A 21,553-nucleotide genomic window follows, 5' to 3' on the forward strand; every position below is an offset into this window, starting at 1 on the left:
TCTTGTTTAATTACTTGCACCAAACTATATTCTGTCCATATAAAAGTTTCTTTGATTAGCTTACATCTAGCCTCCCACAACTTAAGTTTTGACAAAGAAATTAACAACACAATTGGAACACGATTGTTCTTTTCAACTTTTTTCAGTTCCAGATAAACCATCTCACAAAAATCCACATTTTTCAAACAGGGGAAACCAGTTTTTAGTTTTTGCCATGTGGACTGTGCAAAGGAGCATTCCCATAATACGTGTGCAATTGTTTCTACCATGTTACATTTTTCTCTGGGACATATTTAGCTTTTTGTTAACCTGTGATTATACAAAGTCTCACGGACTGGTAACCTTCTGTGTAAAATTAACCAATTGAAATCTTTTAATCTGTTATCCAGCTCTTTTGGTTGTGATCTGGTCCAAGTTATTGCCGGGATACTCATTATCTCAGATGGTGCTTGCTTGATGACTAATTCATGATATAGCAGTTTATGATTTTCTCTTAACTTCTCATCAAAACATTCAGGATTCTTTTTGGTCCACTTAACCATCTTTCCAAAATGTTGTGGAAAGGTCTCTGCTTTTGGCAATCTGTTATCCCATTTAACCAAAGCACGTAAAGGAAAACTCAACCAAAATTTTAACAAACATTGACACTTATGTGAACATTCCTTTGACAGCAAATTAACCAAAGAAGAAAAAAACAAAACATCCAATTTCAAAGGGATACATGTTAAATCTTTCCCTCCTGCCTCTATTGGCTGGTAAATTCTCCCAATCTTTAATCTCTTTGAAGATCATTGGGAAATGTTGAGAAGTGTCATTTTCAGTTTAATCCACCTTTCTAAGTAATTCCAAAATATTTTGGTTCTGTTGCATTTATAGAAGATATGGTCTATTGTTTCTATTTTCTTTTCACAAAATCAGCAGTAATCTGGTAAATATAACTTTAGGGGGTTTGAATTTATACTCTACGTAGAAATGTTCGTAGTTTAACCATCAGTGTAACCATCAGCATCCATTAAGTGTACAATGGACCAAATGTTGTTCTCCATCCAATCTTTGTGAAATAATGACTTATTTTGATATAGTATGGATCTGTTATTCCATATGGTAGTGGAGTGTGGTGAGTAATTAGGTACTTAAGTATTTAATTTCAGATTAAAGAGGAATATTTCATATTTCTTTTAGGGATGTATTGAGGATAGCTAGAAATTCACATTTTTAAATTTAGTGTTAGCCCTGAAGTCTCTGAAAATGATTTTATTTGATCAATTACCGTACTATGGGAACCTGCTTGTGACCTTTTAAGAAAACGGGAGTGTCATCTGGCATAAGTCTTGTTAGCGCTGTCAGTTTTGTTATTAACCATTATCAGCATTTTTCCTTTTGATTCTCGTTCTTTTTTGCGTTTTCAATGGATCGTCTTTTGACTTTAAATTGATCTTCCTTTTTGTCAAGAATTCTATGGAGGCCCTTTGGTGACATTTGAAAAAAAAATTAATGTGTGGCCACGCATTAATAACTTGTGGCCACGAGATAATCAATGCGTGGCCACGCATTATTTTACTTTTTTTCAAATGTCACCAAAGGGGCTCCATAGAATTAAGAGTTGTTCAACCACAACACGGGTGCCAGTAACAATGAGGGACCACTATCAGTATTTCACAGCTGGATGATCTGGAGTCTTACTGATAATTTTATCTGGTGCCATGTTTAGACCTGCATGCAGACCTGAGAGGAATTTAGAGTATATTTAATCAGTTAAGTGTTTGTGCAACCGGCTAGTTGTGGAAAGTGAACTGTGTAACAATCCAAGTCCACGTTCGCGTAGCACCATGTCAGGCAAGTAGCAATAAAATCATTCATGAATATTTTGTATGTGAAAAGTGTCTTGAACACACTAATCTGTTGCAATAGGCGATGTTTACTTGTTTTGACGATCTAAGCTACATGCCACGCTACACTCCTTTGGGAACTCTGCTACCTTAAAGTTGTTTTGCTTCCATGCTGGAAAACTTAAAAATCTCACATTGTTTCAGCTGACAACCTGTTAGGTATTTTGCGTGCTTGTTGATATGACAAAGAAGACATAATACTTCTCTCAATTAAAGTTTTTTTTATTGGCGTCAAAGTAAACTTACAAACGGACCTTTACTGTTCGGCAGACAACATCTCAGAAAAAAACACATACAAGAATGTCCATCATAATTTTCTACTGACAAAAATGCTAATATTTAGATAAATGATTACAATATAATTGACTAAATTGATGGCGAGGAACCGTGGTTTAGTGTCAGGTTCACACTATCCGCATAACAAACTCTGCAAATTTGAGTTGTACATACACACCAAATGAGCTAAGTTTATATGTAAAGGCAATTGGAGTAAATATGATATTACTCTATGTTCAATTATTCTAACATTTAGACTTAACCCTCTCTTAGTTCGAGCCTTGATCTGTCCCAATCACTCAGCTCTCTTCGTCTTCTTTCGCTCCAAACATTGTGGACTTGGTCTTGTACTCAAGTAACCACTCTGGGCCGTCTCCTCTCCATCGCTGTTTGCTTGAGATAAGGGAACTACGTTAAGTGATTAAGAGCTAAACTACATAAGCCTGTTTGAGAATGTGAGGCAGGCCACAAGTCACAAATGACATTTGGGCCTTTTTAATCTATATTCCAGCTCTCCGTAACTCCTGCAAAGGCTAAAATAAAAGTATTCCTAACACTTTACAGTGTGTATCCCTGCCTCTCACCCTAAGAGAGCTGGTATAGAGTCCAGCAGATCCCCATGAACCTGAAATAGAAACAGAAATCATTTCTGTGCCACTCAAGCGCACAGTTAATGCTGAGAAAGCAGCAGGTTTTTTTTTTAAAAAGGAGAACTTCAACTGAAAATAGCGAGGTAGCAAAGTACAACTCCTCTATAGCATCAATTCAGCACCAAAGAAGGTGCTGGTGAAAGTTTACAACAGAATATGTTGTCTCAAATGTCGTTTTGGTGGTGAAATCTGAGATGGCAGCTGTGTTTAGGTGACGCTGGGTTATTACTGCTGAGCGCAAATTGCTGATTGCTTCATTGGGCTTCGTACCATGGTGATTGTCAGACGGGTTTTAAGGAGGACTCGGATGCAGGCAGTGAACCGTATTAACAGGCTTTTATTGTGATGGTCTCTATATACTCTTTAGAAAGGATGACAACCAAACAAGCTATGAAATCTAGTCATTGCCAAATGGAATGAAGACAAAAAATTTACAGAAAGCAATAAGAAAAAGACAAAACACTCTTACAGGAGGAAGAAAAAAAAACACTACATTAATCTAGAAAATAAATATGCTATGAAAATCTTAATACAAAAACCAATCTCACGGAGGGAGAACAAAGGCAGACAAACGACTCCACTAATCAGATTTATTTAGTGCTGGGACACATTAACCAGACGACCGACTGACGGCAGAAAAGCAGTCGGACTGAAGTTAGCTCCTGGCTCCTGTGGCATACTCCTGAACACAGGAATCCGACGCCGACGCGAGCGTACATTCTGCGCGTTCGTGAGGCGTATTACGTCTCCATTACTGCAGGTGGCGCTAATCTGTGATGTTGCCCAAAAGAAAAGGAAAAAAATGGAAAATACGGATTGCTGTAGTCTAAAGTTCTGAACAGAGCTCACTGTCATTAGTCAGGGTTTTTACTTCTGATAGAAATCATGAAGGATTGAAAATATGATGGCTAATAAAGAAAATATACTGGTGATCACAACACAGTCAAACACAACCCAAACCGATGCGATGATGAAGTGTAGTGTAGTGTCTGTGCCATCGCTGTTTATCTAGTATGGTTTCATCGTCAATTCTGGTCAACTCTGATTAGCGAGTCAAGGGCTAGCACTCCACCAATCAGTATGGTCATAGAGGCCGACGGGTAGTGGACGAGTCTACATGTCGAATCGGCCAAAATGAAAGCTGTCGCAGACACCGACTGCCCAGGATATACCAACTGCCGATAATCGTGTATCCCGGCCTTTAGAAAACAAAAGGCGCTCCAATCAGAATCAGAATGACGTTTATTTGGCCAGGTCAGGTCGGACAAGACATGGGCTGCGTCTGAAATCGCATACTTCCACCCTAATGAGTATGCAAAATGAGTGTGCAAGATTTTTTAGTGCGTCCGAAACATTAGAACGTACTCAATAGTATGCTCTATCCATACTCATTCCGGAGAATTTTTTTAGTGTGGATTGATGGACACTAGCCGAGCAGAAACTTCCCACAATGCAATGCAGCGGCGTTTGGTTGTTAAGTGATACGTCAGCTTTCTCAACCGGGGTGTCGTCTGACTGCTTCAGGGGTGTTGTCAAAAAATTCCCTATTCTGACATTTCATATATAAATACTGTATTTTCGCGACCATTCGGCATGCTGTGTAGAAAGGCATACCCTCATTTTTGTGTGTCATTTCTGTATTTAAAACACACACACGGCCCACCGACCGAAAAGGCGCCGTCTACACACACACACACACACACACACACACACACACACACACACACACACACACACACACACACACACACACACACACACACACACACACACACACACACACACACACACACAGACAGACAGACTCTCACCTGTTCTTCTGTTAGTCCGTATTCTGTCTGGAAGTTGAACGGCTTGGCCGAGGAAGGTATGACTGTTAAACGTTGGTCCGTTCACCACAATCCTGTTGGAGAGTTGTAGTCAGATTTGGTTGTTTTGGATGTTGTCATGGTAACAATAATAAGAATACAATGGGGGTTATGGGGCATATTATTGTGTGTGTCGTGGATCACGTGTGAAAAGTATCTGTGAGCAGAAAATACCAAAAGGAAGAAGCAACACTGATTCTCATTTGAAATGACTTATTAAAAGTCCAGTGTTTTGCCAACCTTTCATCAAAAACTCCGTTTATTTCCATAAATATATGCTTTAACTATTCATCTTGTCATGAGCCCTGTCACTCCACCCGTTGACCCTCTATCCAATTAGCTCCACCTGCCCCCACTCTGCTCTGATTTACCTGCACAGCTGTATTGCATTCTCCACTTAACCTCTCCCAGTATTTAAAGCCCTGTCTTTCAGCTCTCCCTTGTCAGATCGTCTGCAAACCTGCACCGGAACCCTGCCTGTCTGCTTGTCTCTCTGACTCCCATCTGTGACCCGGACTTGGATTCCACCCCAACTCTGATCTCCTGCCCCGGTAATGTTGACCTGCCTTCTGCCCCCGACTACGATTTCTGCTTTGCCCTCGACTGCACTACTGCTCCGTTTTCACCTGTTCTGTTGTGTGTGTGTTTCCCCCAGGACTGCCCGGATCCTCCAGCTCCCGTGATCGCTGCCGGGGGAACACACACACACAGACCCCCTGGACCCCCTGAACACCCTGGACCCCCTGGACCCCCTGAACACCGTGGACCCCCTGAACCCCGTGGACCCCCTGGACCCCCTGAACACCCTGGACCCCCTGAACACCCTGGACCCCCTGGACCCCCTGAACACCGTGGACCCCCTGAACCCCCGGGACCCCCTGGATCCCCTGAAGCCCTCATTCACTCCCAACTTCCCTTTCCCCTGAAGGATTAATAAACCTTCTTGTGTGACGCAATTGTGGTCCTCTGGTCGTCTGTCTGAACCGTGACAGTACGATCTGACCAAACACGGACCCAGCGCACACTCCCCTCAACATGGAAACCGACGACCCCGTGCAACCCAACGCCATGCAACGTCTGGAACACGCCGAGAGAGGGGTAAGCCGCATGAGTGGCGATATTGCCTCCCTGCTTCAGGTCGGCCACCAACAGCACCAGCGGCTCGAGCAGCAGCAACAACAACTCGCCATGGTCATCCAACTCCTCAACAACCTTACCCCCCCATCTGCTCTAGCCGGCCCAGCTCCAGCCACTCTGTCCACCAGCCCGGCTCCCGAGTCATCTGCCCTGGTCGCTGCAGCCGCTGCTCATGCTCCAGAACCCAGGATTGGAAACCCAGAGCGTTTCAACGGTGATCCAACCCAGGTCCGGCCATTCCTGACTAGCTGCCGACTTCAGTTCTCCCTGCAGCCAAGGACCTTTGCCACTGAGGGGGCTAGAGTTGGGTATGCCATCACTCACTTGACGGACCGAGCTCGACTCTGGGGAACAGCCGAGTTTGAACGTCAAACCCCCGCATGTGCAACCTTCGACCTGTTTGCTGAGGAGATGCTGAAGGTGTTTGACCTGGATTCACCAACCGCAGAGGCGTCCCGTGAACTGTTCAGTATTCGGCAGGGCAGGCGCTCAGTCGCAGACCATTCCATCGACTTCCGAACCCTGGCAAGACGAAGCTCTTGGAACACACCATCGTTGAGGGACGCATTCTTCCATAGCCTGGCCGACTATATGAAGGACGAGTTGGTCTCTCATGAGTTGCCATCCACCCTGGATGAAGCCATCTCACTGGCTGTCCGGATTGACAGAAGGATACAGACCCGCCGTCGTGAGAGGGGCCGCCAAGATCCACCAACCACCGGCATTCGGAGAAATTCGACTGGGCCCCCGTCATTCCTTGCTACAAAACCAAGCCAGCTTGACCAGCCTGAGCCCATGGACATTGGGCGAGCCACTCTCACTCCAGCAGAACGCCAGCGCCGCTTCACCTCAAACCTCTGCCTCTATTGTGGGGGTGAAGGACATCGGGTTGCAACCTGCCCAGTAAAAGCCAAAGCTCACCGGACATAGGGGGAGTCCGGCTGAGCTCAACGACCATCCAGTCCTCCGACCGCAAACCCCTGCTGCAAGTTCACCTCCGTCTCTCTGGCTCAACTCACACCCTGGCTGCTCTGGTGGATTCTGGCGCCGAAGCCAACATAATGGACATCATGCTGGCACGCCAACTGGGACTGGAGAACCACCGTTTGACACCCCCTATTCCTGCCCGGGCGCTGGACGGACACCTACTCGGGTCAGTCACTCATGTCACGGCCCCTGTCTCGATGAACCTGTCCGGAAACCATCAAGAAACCATCCAGTTTCACCTGCTCCACTCTCCTGGCCAGCCCCTCATCCTGGGTTACCCATGGCTTCGCCGGCACAACCCTCAGCTCGACTGGTCCATGGAAGACTACATCAATGCCTCTCTGTCTGCAGGATTAATCCGCCCATCTTCATCCCCTGCTGGTGCTGGCTTCTTCTTTGTGGGGAAGAAAGATGGATCCCTTCGCCCCTGCATCGATTACAGGGCTATCAACGACATCACGGTGAAGAACCGTTACCCTCTGCCTCTGCTCACTTCTGCCTTCGAGTTGCTCCAGGGAGCCACTGTCTTTACCAAGTTGGATCACAGAAACGCTTACCACCTAGTGCGGATCCGGGAGGGGGATGAATGGAAGACCGCATTCAATACACCAACAGGCCACTACGAGTATCTGGTTATGCCTTTTGGCCTCACCAATGCTCCTGCTGTGTTCCAGGCTCTTGTGAACGACGTGCTACGGGACATGTTAAACATCTTTGTCTTCGTTTACCTGGACGACATCTTAATCTTCTCCAGAGACCTGTCTGACCACACCCGCCACGTCCAGCAAGTCCTTCGTCGTCTCCTGGAGAATTCCCTCTACGTCAAGGCGGAGAAATGTGAGTTTCACGTCAAAACCATAGCCTTCCTGGGGTACATCGTGGCAGAAGGGAGTATCCAAATGGATCCAGCCAAGGTGTCAGCAGTCAGTTCATGGCCAGTTCCGGAGAACAGAAAGTAGCTGCAACAGTTCCTGGGGTTTGCTAACTTCTATAGAAAGTTTATCCGGAACTACAGTACCGTTGCCGCTCCCCTCACTGCTTTAACCAGCACCAAGCAACCCTTCACCTGGACCCCAGCAGCTGACAAAGCCTTCAGTACCCTCAGGTCTAGATTCACCTCTGCTCCCATCCTCCAGATGCCTGATGGGGACCGGCAATTCATTGTGGAGGTGGATGCCTCTGATGTGGGAGTCGGTGCTGTGATTTCTCAATGGGCTGCGGAGGATAAGAAGCTCCATCCCTGTGCGTTTTTCTCACATCGGTTGTCCCCCGCGGAGTGCAATTACGACATAGGGAACCGAGAGCTGCTAGCTGTAAAGCTTGCCCTGGAGGAGTGGCGTCACTGGCTGGAGGGGTCCACCGTTCCATTCCTCGTTTGGACGGATCACAAAAACTTGGAGTACATCCGCACGGCCAAGCGGTTGAACCCCAGGCAGTCCCGCTGGGCCCTGTTCTTCACAAGGTTCAACTTCACTCTGTCATACCGGCCTGGATCACGCAACACCAAGCCAGACGCCCTCTCCCGCCAATTCCAGAAAGGTGACACCCCCTCCAGGGATCCGGTGTCAATTCTGCCCAGTCCCTGCGTCGTAGCACCTCTGACCTGGGATGTCGAAGAACAGGTGCTGGAAGCCCTCCGTAACCAGCCAGGTCCCAGCACTTGTCCAGCGGGCCGCCTCTTTGTCCCCGAAAACCTGAGGTCCCAGGTCATTCAGTGGGGACACGACTCCCGCCTAGCTTGTCACCCTGGCTCCACCCGCACTTACAACCTGCTCGTCCAGAGGTTCTGGTGGCCCTCTCTCGGACGCACCGATGGAATTTGATTCGGTTGTTATCGCTCACTCTACACAGTAAATAGGTAATAGACAAATGACAGCTCTTATTAACATATATACAATTTTTAAAAAGTGAAAGGTGCAGAAGAATGAGGTAGATATGATTATTGGAAGGTGCATTGTTACAGCATATGATTGTGTTATTATAATTACTGTTATTATTAGGGCAGTGCGAAGGCCCTATTGTATCTATAGGAATGTTTCTCGTTTTTAGGGCCCGAGCACTAACAGTGCTCGAGTTCAGATGGGGAAATGAATTGGCATGCAAATTACTCAAATACTGAAACTAAATACATAGACATGAAAGGAAAATTATAAACGACACAACATATATCGGAAAATGTAAACAGTATTTGAGTCCACTTATCTCGCCCGGTCTGGCGACGACACCCCCCCACGGGGTGTCAGCGTGGAGTTGCCCGTGAAGCGTCACAGACCAAACTCACTGGTGACAACTGGCAGCAGTTTGTGGCAGGGAAGCCTCAGTAAGGAGAAGACAACGGCACTTACTACTCCCCGGTCCCTCGCTACCTAAAGGAGGCGTCCAGCCTCCCCTCCTCACTCAGGAAAAGGCTCGCTCCCCTACTCAGCTGTCTTCCCGGCCGGCAACAATAAAAGCTGCGATCCGCACCCTCCCAGCCCGGTGCCACAGCTTCAGACAAAAACTGAAGTATTCCCCACTCACTGTCCAGCCATTCACAGACCTCTTTATTCCTCTCCTACTTGAAACAGGTGCAAGTCTGTACACAGATGATGGGGCCATATGGATGAGGGGAAAAAATGTGCCACATGTCTTCAAGAATATGAGGAAAGCAATAGAAAAAGTTGAAAAGTGGTCATGGGGGTTCAAAATGTCAACAAGCAAGTCATGCTACATGATTTTTACAAATAAGTGCAAGATTGACATTGAGAAGCTAACACTATATGGTCAGCTGATGGAGAGGGTGAATGAGTTTAAGTACCTGGGTCTATGGCTAGATCACAAATATACATGGAAAGCGTACATTGAACATTTGGAAACAAAGTGCAAAAAGGTTATAAATCTACTATGGGCTGTGGCAGGCTGTGACTGGGGGGCAGATAAAAAATCATTAATTGACATATACAGGGCAGTTATGAGGTCAACAATAGATTATGGTTGTATAGTATACGGAGCAGCAGCTAAAACGTCATTACAAAAAGTAGACAGACTGCAGTATAGAGCACTGAGAATATGCATAGGGGCCATTAGGTCAACCCCCATAAACGCAATATTAGTAGAAGCAGGAGAGACACCACTGGACTTAAGAAGGGATAAACTGGCACTTACATACTGGGTAAGATTAAAAGGGAGTGGGGAAGAAAACCTTGCAACAATGACAATAAAGGACTGTTGGGAATATTCTAAATTCCAAAGACATGGGTTTGGGTGGTCAAGGGATGAAAGACTGAGATTATATGGAATGGAGACATTGGAATTTACTAAGTACACACCGATGAGTAATATACCTCCTTGGCTCTTCCCAGAAGCAAAGATAGACATGAGTGTATAATTGAGAAATAGTTATTACAACTACCTGAAAATATACACAGATGGGTCAAAAAATCAAAAGGATTATGTGGGAATAGGTGTGTATATCCCTGAGTTCGATGTAAATATCTCCAAAAGATTATCTAATCAGTTATCAGTATATACAGCAGAAATGGTGGCAGTCTTTATTGGGTTACAGTGGGTGGAAGAGGTTAGTCCTGATAAGGTGGTGGTATGCACAGACTCAATAGCTGTATTAGAAAGTATAAAATCAACAACAACGTGCAGAGAAGACTTACTCATTGAAATTTCTCATAGTTTATTAAGAATACACAGATGTGGCATAGACGTACAGTTCTGTTGGGTACCAGCACATGAGGGAGTAACAGGGAACGAGGGTGCTGATAAATTAGCAAAAATGGCACTGCAAAAGGAAATAACAATACCAGTTCCACTAGGAGAAGGTAAAGCAGTAATAAAGAAGAAAGGAATGGAAATATGGCAGAAAAGGTGGGAGGAAGATCAGAAAGGACAGTGCTGTATGCACTTCGGCACCTTTGCCCAAAACAAATTTCCCCTCGGGGATAATAAAGTATATCTCATCTCATCTCTCATATCACATAATACAAAAGTCTATCATAACAAAGAATTATACTGAAAGGAACAGAAGGGAGGAAACAGTCATAACAAGACTCAGACTGGATCACACAGGATTAAATGGCACCTTGTATGTAATGGGAAAAAGGGACAGTGATAAGTGTGAGAACTGGAGTAAAAGAAAACAGCGAACATATTCTAATGTATTGTAACAGGTATGAAATAAAAAGAGAAGGGCAACAAGAAAAAGTCAGAGAGGCAGGACGTGAGTGGAATTTGAGGGGAATCCTGGGAACAGAGGGAGAGGGGGTTGAAATCACCAGAAAGGCACTCATTACTTTCTTAAAAGACACTAGGCTGATACATAGAATTTAAAATAGGCTAAATGAAATGATCTTACACACTCTTGCACAGTAGGTGGCGCTATGCACCTTAAAGTTGTTTGCGATCCGCCAATAAAACCGAGAAGAAGAAGAAGAAGAACAGGTGCAAGCAGGCCCCCAGTCTCGCGCTCAGCAGGCACGCCGATTTTTTCCAGTGGCCAGCCGCGGTACTGCAACAAAAAATCCCATGGGGCCCAGAAAGCTTTTTTCCCATAGACCGCAATAGTAAAAGAGAAGCCTCTAAAACTGTTCACAGGACACCTCCAGCTGTAATCACCACCAATTACTAATCTTTGTATTCTATATTTTTAAGTCATGGACTTTATATCCGTCAAAAATGTTTTATAACGGCCAGAAAAGTCAAAGAAAAGTCTCTTTCTGGGCGTGACGTCACGGCTGTGCCGTGCACTCGCAAAGCGCGGTCGTGTGTGTCTCGGGAACGAGGATGGCTGAAACTAAGCCGTTCGGCGGAATTATCACTCAGAAACACATTGCATTGCCAATTTGCACCAAACAGAAATGTTTAATAGCAAGAATAATAATGGTTTGTCATTCTTGTACTTAAACATTTCCGTTGTAGCCAACGGTGTATGGTTTGTGAAAATAAGATATCAGGCAGGAATAACACAAGTCTAAGACCCTGTCCACACGTAGCCGGGTATTTTTAAAAACGAATATTTCCCCCCCTCCGTTTATAAAAACATTTGCATCCACACATAACCGAAGATCTGCGTTTTCGACCACATTCATAAGCATTCTAATGATCCTGTAGATCATCTGCGGCTCCGCGGAGGCGCAGATGTGGGTGTTTCCACTGAGATCCTCCTGCACACACACACCTAACGCACTTCAAATATGTATTCTTCTGTTGCTCTTTCATTTGGAGGCAGCGCCCTGCACGGGACTAAATGAGGGTCAATATTAACAAAATGAGCTTGTGGCGTGAGATCCCCACCTCACAATAAAACTGACCTCCATCAGGTTTGAGCAAACGTGCAGGGAGAGAGATGTGTCGTAGTTGTTGCGACGGTGCCGTGGAGTTTTAGATGTCATGTGTTTAACATCATCTTAACCCTTAATCCTCAGCTTATTTTATGACAGTGCTCCCGGGGAAGCTGCACCTCCGCAGCTCCGCGGGCACTGCGAAGCCGGGCAGTGCCCGCAGGGCAGTGGGCAGTGGGCAGTCCGCGGCTCCGCGGCTCCTACGCCGTAGGGTGCGCGGAGCCGCGGAGCCTACGGCGTAACCTCTGTGTAACGCAGTAAATTAACCACATTTAAACATAATATTTGACATATTTAAACATAATACTTGACAAAACTTGTAATACAAAAAATATTTGTCTTAATGTAAGTAATAAACTTGGGAAGTTTCATGGTGATACCTGCTATTTACATTTTTATCCTATTTTAGCCTATTAACCTGGGGTGTCTCATCTTAAATAAAAATGACTCGTTTTATCTTTAATTAAAAAACACACACAAATGAACCATGTATAGTCTATTACCATGACTTTGAGAACAGCATCGGTTGATTTGCCCTATAAATCCCTAATTTCATTGTGTACATCTATCATTACCGGTCTGAAGGACTCATGAGCGCGCAGCGCTTGTCCAGAGCGCGCAGCGCTCGTTCACATTGCCCCGGGGCATGATGGGAGGCCCCAGAGCATCATGGGAGGTGACTCAACTGCGCATGCTCTATGGGCCCGTGTACCAGGAAGTAAACCAGGAAGTCAGAAATTTTTTCGGCGGATGCGCTGGGTGAGCAAACTCCATTGAAATGAATGGGCGGCCATTTTCGATCCTGTATCCAGTTATATAATACATCCATGGGTGCAAGTGATTCACAATCAGGTAATGAAACTCCTCCCTGCAGCATCCACTCCCGCAGGCACAGAGACCCTCCTGACAAATTACAGTACTATGATCCAACACTGATTTTGAGTCAATTAACCAATTGACCTGGAAGCTGTTGAGCTAAAATGCTAATATTTCCATATAAAAATTAATACAAATTATGAACAGATTTGAACTATGAAACCAGGAGGCGCTATCTCATGCACCAACGAAAAACTAACTTCACTGCGATGTGCGACCGTGGGTCCGCCTCCCGCACCAGAGTGAAGAAAACATCAGCTTTGCTTTCATTTTGGTACAGTTCCTCCAGGACATTTGAGCTTTCGATGGCAACGAACTATTGAATAAATATGCAGAGTTTGTTTTACATAACCGACGGTAAGTGTAACATAAGTTAATTTCTTCTTAAGATTTATAGATTATGTGAATACTGATGTAACATTTCAATCTTTTTATAGAAATACATATTTGATGTCCTATTCCGTTTAGCTGCTCTGTTCTGCAGTTATTTGTTTATATACTCTAGCTGTCTTATTTTTTGTTTATTGATATCTATCTTCTTTAACATCTTTGTTTCGAACTGACCTTTGTGCCTCACTTTAAATATTGTATTACCAGTGTGACGTGTCTGCAGTAACACCGAGGGGCTGCACTTCACTCCAGAAACGAGCATGCTCGTAGATAAACACGCTCGTAAACGCAACTGCGGTCAAGCCAGCCGCTCCTATTTCATTCAAAGTTTACGGCAAATGAATGAAAGCGGCTCAGAAACAGAAAGATATGAAGTACTGAGTTTGAGACAATGCAGATGTGTTTTTTTTCGTAGGCCTATATTTCTTTCATTACCTTGATTACACCCATACTTCCACCGTAATATTTACACAATCTTACTGTAAAAGAAAAGGATGAAACACTTTTCTTTTTTTTTTACTTCAGGTTCTGTTTTGCAGAGACTGTAAAAATGAATTTCATCCAAAGCCTCATATAGCTCTCTTCACAACTAAAATCACTACAAGCATGCTTAATTTCATACGATTTTACTGTACAAAAATATTGAAATATTAAGATCTAAACTTCAAAATGTTCACTACAGGTCTGCTCAATTTCACATTCACTGTACTTTTATAATCCACACAGAATCACAGGCTCAGTCCCGTCACCACAAGCGCCTCATTATTTTATAATCATTCTTAAGCACACTATGTGGATATTTGATTTAGTTTTATTAAGTATATTTAGTATTTTCAATGTTTGCAGTGATTGTAGTCCTGAAGAGAGGTATATAAGGTATTAGCTGAAATTATGGAAGAATTCATTTTTACAGTCTCTGCAACAAAGGCGACTGACCTTTGTAGAAAAGTAGTGTTTGAAGTTTACACCTTAATATTTAAATATTTATATGGTAAAATTGTTTGAAATTCTCTGTGATTGTAGTGACTGACTTTTTTAGAAAAGTAAAGTGTTTAAACTTTAGATCTTAAAAGAAAAGTTTTCATCCTTTTCTTTTACAGTAAGAGTGTGTACATATTATGGTGGAAGTATGGGTAGGCTATATGAAAAAACATATCTGCATGATCTCAAACTCAGTACTTCATATCTTTCCGTTTCTGAGCCGCAGTCATTCATTTGCCGATAAGGCTGAAATAGGAGCGCACATGAAAATTTAGAATTATTTTTTATATATTATATATATATTATATATTAGCGGCTGATTTGACCACGTAAGTACGAATGACTGGCTGCACCAGTTAAACGCGCTCGTAGATAAACGCGCTCACAGGGCGAGGCAGCAGCTGGAGACAAAGACCCGACTCTTCCTGCTGCAGGAGCTGCAGGACTAGTTTAACTGCTCAAACCCTCCTGGTCGACCATGCACGCTCACATACACACTGAGCTCAGACTGTTAAAATGACCGACACTCTTATAACAAGTGGTTCAGTATCTGCACTTACAAAACTCAAAGTTTTAACCTGCATTTGTGTTATATGTTGAATCAGTTTTCTCATTTGCTGAATGTGCAGCTATTTATCATGTTCAGGTAGTCTGGTGGAAACTGAATGAATGTCAGCAGGACTATAAACGATGTTGAAGCTGAAATTAAATCAAGTCCGTCAGACATGTTTAACTAGATGTTACTGATCCCAACATCTCAGTGGTGTGAGGCGACTCGGTTCCATGAATTGTTGATTGTAAGCAGATCTACAAGTTAACTCAGTTCTTACTTGTTTTTGTTTCAGATGCTGGCTTGGTGTGTTTGAAGTTCAAAATCTCAGTGAGAGGGTTTCTTCCACTCAAGAAAACTTACTATCTTTCTTTAAAATGGCTTTGAGAGGAATACATTTGATGGCTCCAACTGTGCTGGTAAAATGATTTATTTTTCCCAGCAGACACCTGAACATGTCACAGCAGGAAACTCAGGTGTGTCAGTGATGGAATCACTCCATTTAGAGGAAGACCTGTTGTGCTTCAGTTACACTGTATTATGTTTTTATTGGATCACTAAAAGATCTGAGCCATAAATAACTTCTATAATTCATCCTGTAGTTTTCCTGCTTTGACAAGTTTAGATGTTTTTCCAGAAAGTTTAAATTTGACAGAAATATTTCATCATTGAACCTTTCTGATGCTGCTTGAGGTTAAATTTTCACAAAAGCAAATGTATTGATCCAAAAGAACATTTAACAGGATGGTAGATCTGTTTTTCATATGACTGAAGCCTCATTGTGATGAAAAACCTTCTCCAACTTTTCACAGATAATTCTGATGAGAGTCTTCAGTGTTCAAACTCTCAGGTGTCATCTGACAGAATATCAGACTGGGAATGAATGCTGTCCAATGTGTCCTGCTGGTAAGATGCAGTCTGTTTGCTCTGCACATGTAGTGTTTTTGCATCTTTTATGCTCCTTCCCTTTTGTCTCTGCTGCTTATTTATACATGTAAGAAGTGTTGAAGAAACTGTCTTTTTTTGCAACAGGAATTAATTGGGAAAGAAAAGTAAATTTGGACTGGAAAGTGTAGTAATATCTAATATATTGTAAACTTTGATTGACATGCCCAGAAATGCCAGTTTTAATCATTACACATTAAAGGAGAATTAATTATTATAATGACCTCTAATTGTCTGAATTTTCAACAGGAAATCAAGTTAAAACCCACTGCACAGAGTTCAGAGACACATCATGTCTCCCCTGTGAAGATGGGACTTTCATGGACAAACTTAATGGACTGAAACAATGTCATCAATGCATTAACTGTGATTCAGGTGGATATCTTTTTTACTTTTTAAAGAAACCCTTCTACAACCATGAACATGCAATGGAAACCTTGTGAAAGCAATTTTAAACCAAATCAGACCATAAAACATATTTTTTTTTGTGCGTGTGTCCAGGTTCTGGTCTGAAAATAACGCCGTGTACACCAACATCAGATACCGTGTGTGAACCGGTGGAGGGATTCTTCTGTATCGACCCTGGAAGTCCAGGCTGCACAGCAGCTCAGAAACACAAGAGCTGTGAACCGGGACAATACATCAGAGAGAGAGGTTGGTTTACTCGTGTTTGAGGGTCCTGACTCAGAACTAGAGTTTAAGAGCAGAAGATGTTCACCTTTAATGATACAAAGTGCTGGACGTCTGACAATAACAGCAGCTGGTCAGAACCACCGATGTGTAAAACACTTTCCTTCAGAAACAACTGAAAAACTTTCATAAAAAATTTTCCAGCCACGTTTTCTTTGCTCACTTTGAATTTAAATTGATATTTAACAGAAATTTACATTTTTGGGGGGAGGTTCAGTCATGTCTTACCTGCAGTAGAAACAGCTCAGTTTAGAGACAATAAAAGGATTTATGTTGAGAGAACAGAGTCAACATGGACTCAGAACAAGGTCAAACGAGAACACGGTTTTCACCGGAAACTTAAACCTAAAAGATCATGTAATAGTGTAATTTGATTGAATTGTGTGTTGTGGATTTTTACATCACAGTCGTTTGTACCAGACAGTTATTTACTTTATTTTCTAATTTAAACACCAGTTCATGTCGTCACCCATCACAACCCGACAGAGGAGAAGAATGTCTGATAAATATATTTCTGCTGTCAGTTTGTCAGATTAGCTCATGGAGCCTCTGATGCTTCAGAGTTCATGTAGAATCAGGTCCATGACGTGGTTTGTTTGTGCAGGAAACGCCTCCTCAGACACCGAGTGCTCAGACTGCAGCAGTGGAACATTTTCAAATGGAACGTTGACGTCTTGTCAGCCGCACACACAGTAAGTGTCTCTTCATTAAAACATGTTTAACTTCCTACAACTGTGTTGTATTTCCCTGTAACAATGTTCCTCTGTCTCTCCAGATGTGAAACAAACCACCTCCAGGTGATAAAAGCAGGAACGGCTTCAACCGATGCTGAATGTGGAGAACAATCGTTCACAATTCTAATTCTGGCAGGAGCAGTTGTTTCTGTCATTTTTTTATGTCTGTTTGTCTTGGTGTTAATCATCTACAAAAAGAAGTTAATAGAAAGTGAGGACAACGCATGTTTTATTTTGTAGATTTTATGTCTGGTCATAATTGTGCTCAATGTGATTTGTTATTTTACCTCTTACAGATGTAAAAGAACATGCTGTAACTGGTGGAAAGGTATTTGTCTGGTTTTTGTTCTTTTGTAAACTTGTTAAAAATAACGTTCACATTTAAAAACCATGTTTATATTATCTATTTTTTTTTTTTTAACAATAAGGTCAAACAGAATGGAAGCAACAATATTAAACAAAGGACGGCAACACTGGATGGAAACGAAGGGAACAAAGAATTGCAGGTTTTAACAGAATAAGGTAAAGTTCAGTTATTTTGTTCCCTGAAGTGTTTAATGTTTAACTGAAGAGTGAAATAATTTCCCAGATGGCTGTGCATATGTACAAGTTCAGGATTTAAATCTATTTCTGTTTGCAGGTTCAAACCTTGCACAGTAAAACTACTGCCTGCATGTCACATCTGTTTACTGTGGAGTAAATGTGCTTCAGAGTCCAGTTAAAGTCCAGCTGGAGGCTGACACGTTGTCTTCAGTGTACAGAAATCACACATAAGCTGCTTCACCTCAACACGTACCATCTCCCTCAGATCTCACTGTGCACAGATTAAATTAGTGAAGGAAGTGACATCAGGAGAAACATCTGCTGAGGAATCAGTAAAGTTTCATCTTAAACATACAGACTGGAATCTTTAACTTGCAGCAAAAATGAACATTAAACTCCCTGCTGACGGCGTCGTGCTGCATGAGACTTTTTATCTGGACATTGTTGACGCTGAAGACAGAAACTAACCATATATGGGAGAGACTGAAACCTTCAATGCAGCATTACTGGAATACTTGCTGATGATATCAGACAGGAAGGACATATTTTCTGCACCTGAAATCCTGATCCAGACAGCTGACGGCTGCTTGATGAAGAAGAGAACTCTGTCGCCTCACAGAGGGAAGGTTTCAGGTTCAAATCCTGGCTGGAACTGTCTATGTATGGAGTTCTAAGGTTCTTCACGTGGTTTCTTCAGGTACTCCAGCTTACAGACCAGCAACCAGCAGGTTATGGAGACGGGAGTCTAAGTCAACTGTCAGAGTGAGCGTCATTGCTGACGGCGGGTGAGACTCACTTCACGCCCTCTGCAACCCTGGAGAGGATGAGGTAGATTTAAAAAAAAAAAAGAAAAGGAAAAAAAAACAAAACAAAAAAGAAAAACTTTGTCAGGGATGTATTGATGATCCATTTAATTAATTCCAGGTGGGAAAGAAGCTGCTGGTCTTTGAAATATTTAAAAGAAAAGATACGTTAAATCAAGAAGGAGAAGTTGTTTCGGGTTGAACCCAAGAAGATTATAAAAGATTAGATTATGTTATCCTTTATTTCTCCCTCAATGGGGAAACTCACTTCATGCAGCAGCAGTACACTTAACACACACATGTAGGGGAGGGGTAAAAAATATATAATTATGAAATATAAACAGTATATAAAAGAAGAGCAGAGTCAAAAGTTCATGAAGCAGTGTTTTTTATCTCTGATGAAACCACCAGCTACGTATGTTTGTCTGAAAGGACCACGCCTGAGTAGCTGCTCCAGTTCCTGCTCCCTCTGATAGATGTACCATATGTTTTCATCTACTTCTATCAGGTTGTTTTATTTATACATTTGTTTTCCTAACTCATCTGCTGCAGTAAACATCCCTTTGATGAAGAAATGTTAACAATGAAAATGTGGGAATGTTAAATATTGTGAATTTCTTCATGACTGATGGGATATACCACCTCCACAGCTCCAGATTTGTCCTAAAAACCCAACTTGAATGTTTTTTTAGGATCTTAAACATTTACATTGAAACCGTTTTGTTGATCTTTATGCAATGTTCTTACTTTATGCACTTTTGTATCATCTTGCACATGTTCTTGGTTACTAAAACTAACTTTGTACAAGTGATAGATTCCATCACTCGAAAAACACCAAGAAGTCTCTGCACTCTTGGTGGGAGGTACTTCAAGGAATGAGAGCTTCTTCAAACAACATCATTCAAAAAAGGCTGCACCTTTGTGAAAAAACAGACATGTCATGAGTTGGTCTTTATATGCTGCAGGATTATTTCTTTGTCTGGCATATTTGAAATTGCTGCAAACACCTCTAGAATGAGGATAAAACGCTACGCAGCTCCAACAGGTGTCCCCTCACCTGCTTCCCGTCTCTCCAAGTGTGGTGGAGCGCTGGTCCAGAGAGATGGTGGGATGAGCAGGTGGATGGACATGATGTGACAGGCATCAACATCCAGGCCACGGGGCAGGACTAAGCCGCTGCCGTTCTCCAAGCGGGAGAGATGACTGCTGCAATTTCCCCCAATACATCAGAGGAGGGTTCTGGATTGAACTGAGAGGAGACGGAGGAGGAGAGCAGCACCATGGTGGACTCTATCATGTCCCCCATTAGCTTTTCTTGGACGGTTGGAGAAGTCCTGGTGACTCGTGTCCCTCAGCCACCATGGAAACCACATTAATGCTTGCAGTTCGAGCCACCAGGCGGGGTGGGGCCATTTACAGATTACATGTCATACATGTTTTGACGTTTGAACACATTGGGGGTCCAGAGGCCTGTTGTAAAACTGACTACCTGCACTTCTTTTAGCTGACATGAAAAATGATTAGTCTCATTATTTGGACCAAAGCAGGTTAGAGATGCTTTTCTGACCTCACAAACATTCCAGATGTTCAGTTGTGCAGCAAAACAACATTTTCAACGACTGCCTCAGCTGCTCATCAAGGACAATGAATTCTATAGTTTTGTCCCTTGCTGCTCTGGATCTCTGGCTTTCTTTAGGGAATTTCTGTCTTTTATTTATTTTAGACTGGCTGAATCGTTTGCACTTTTTTTCCTCTGACTCGATAAACTCATGCTTTTTGTTGTGATGGCTCCTTAAATGCTCAAAAAGGTTAGCTCCTGTTACGTTGTACACACGACCAGAAATGATGCTGTTGAGATTGCCACATTTAGGGGAATTTACAGAGCCTGACATGCCAGGGTGCCATGAACCATTTTATCATGAAATTTAATCTGACAGGTAAATAAAACCTATACAACCTACTGATCTAGAATGTGAGCAACACTGGTTGATTTATAACAGGATTTTAGTCCGTTATTTCGTATGACAAGTTGTTCCTATATCTGACAACTATCTTCCTATGATAAGGTGCGTGAACAAATGATTTAGATCAGTGAAATGAATTGCAGTATAACGAAGTGTTTGTCAGGATGTACCGCTGCAGGTTAACGTGTGTCGCCCTCTAGTGGAGAACAGAGTGAACTGCGGGATTCACTCAGGTTCCATCAGCAGTTCTGTGTAAATATCCCGTCTTCATTACTGCCTTTAATTAATTAATGCAGTTTTCTTGCTCTATTTACAGTTTCAACTTTTATTGTCACAACTACACAAGTGAATTTCCCCTCTGGGGGATCAATAAAGTTTATTCTATTATTCTATCTGCTATATAGACATGAAGCATAAATTAAATTACAGTCCTCTGACCCACGGTGCAAAGTACAAGCAGGGGTGGACTGGCCATCGGGCATACCGGGCATTTGCCCGGTGGGCCGATGGTGATTTTGGGCCGGGCCGGGCCAAAAAAAAAAAAAAAAAAAAAATTTTTGGGCCCGGCCCATTTGATTTTGTTTTTTACCTGACAACAACTGGTACCAGACTGGTACCACTAGATTGGTTATGGTCTGGAGTCAGGGCCGCTGCAAGGGGTGTGCAAGGGGTGTGCGAACCGTGCCCCCGCACGGGGCCTCGCACCCCAAGGGGAGGCCCCAAGGGGGCCTCGCGCTCCAAGGGGGCCTCGCGCCCCAAGGGGCCTCGCGCTATGGGCCGTTTTTTTTTTTTTTTTTTTCTTCGTTTTTTCCCTTATAAATATCAACAGTCACGTTCCATTACAGACCTAAATGTGTACTAGTCTGTGCATATCAATAAATATATGTGCAATGATGCGCATGTCTGTTGTTCAACACAACTGATCAGACCAAGCGCAGACACG

At 43.0% G+C, this 21,553-nt stretch overlaps 1 protein-coding gene across 3 annotated transcripts; it reads left to right on the plus strand.

The window, feature by feature from the left end:
• Positions 1-7,728: 7,728 nt before the first annotated feature.
• On the plus strand, positions 7,729-20,617 carry LOC133456888 (tumor necrosis factor receptor superfamily member 14-like). 3 transcript variants are annotated; one of them, XM_061735574.1, is made up of 10 exons: positions 7,729-8,665; positions 15,227-15,350; positions 15,744-15,837; positions 16,126-16,251; positions 16,378-16,530; positions 17,171-17,258; positions 17,342-17,511; positions 17,597-17,628; positions 17,729-17,822; positions 17,941-20,617. In XM_061735574.1, the coding sequence occupies exons 2-9, from the start codon at positions 15,309-15,311 to the stop codon at positions 17,819-17,821; spliced, it is 798 nt and encodes a 265-aa protein (XP_061591558.1). In that variant the 5' UTR covers positions 7,729-8,665; positions 15,227-15,308; the 3' UTR covers position 17,822; positions 17,941-20,617. The 3 variants fall into 3 exon arrangements, with proteins under 3 accessions (XP_061591558.1, XP_061591559.1, XP_061591556.1); XM_061735575.1 differs by lacking the exon at positions 7,729-8,665 and adding an exon at positions 13,159-13,367 and having other exon boundaries at positions 17,738-17,822; XM_061735572.1 differs by lacking the exon at positions 7,729-8,665 and adding an exon at positions 13,170-13,367.
• Positions 20,618-21,553: the final 936 nt, after the last annotated feature.

Source organism: Cololabis saira, chromosome 12 (genome assembly GCF_033807715.1).
Source record: "Cololabis saira isolate AMF1-May2022 chromosome 12, fColSai1.1, whole genome shotgun sequence".
Classification (NCBI taxonomy): Eukaryota; Metazoa; Chordata; class Actinopteri; order Beloniformes; family Belonidae; genus Cololabis; species Cololabis saira.

Bases quoted from the DNA above. Each gene is read 5' to 3' on its own strand.
- LOC133456888 (XM_061735574.1), top strand. From the start codon at position 15,309: ATGGCTTTGAGAGGAATACATTTGATGGCTCCAACTGTGCTG. The intron at 15,838-16,125 runs GTAAGATGCAGT...AATTTTCAACAG, and splicing joins CTGTCCAATGTGTCCTGCTG to GAAATCAAGTTAAAACCCAC. The intron at 16,531-17,170 runs GTTGGTTTACTC...TTGTTTGTGCAG, and splicing joins ACAATACATCAGAGAGAGAG to GAAACGCCTCCTCAGACACC.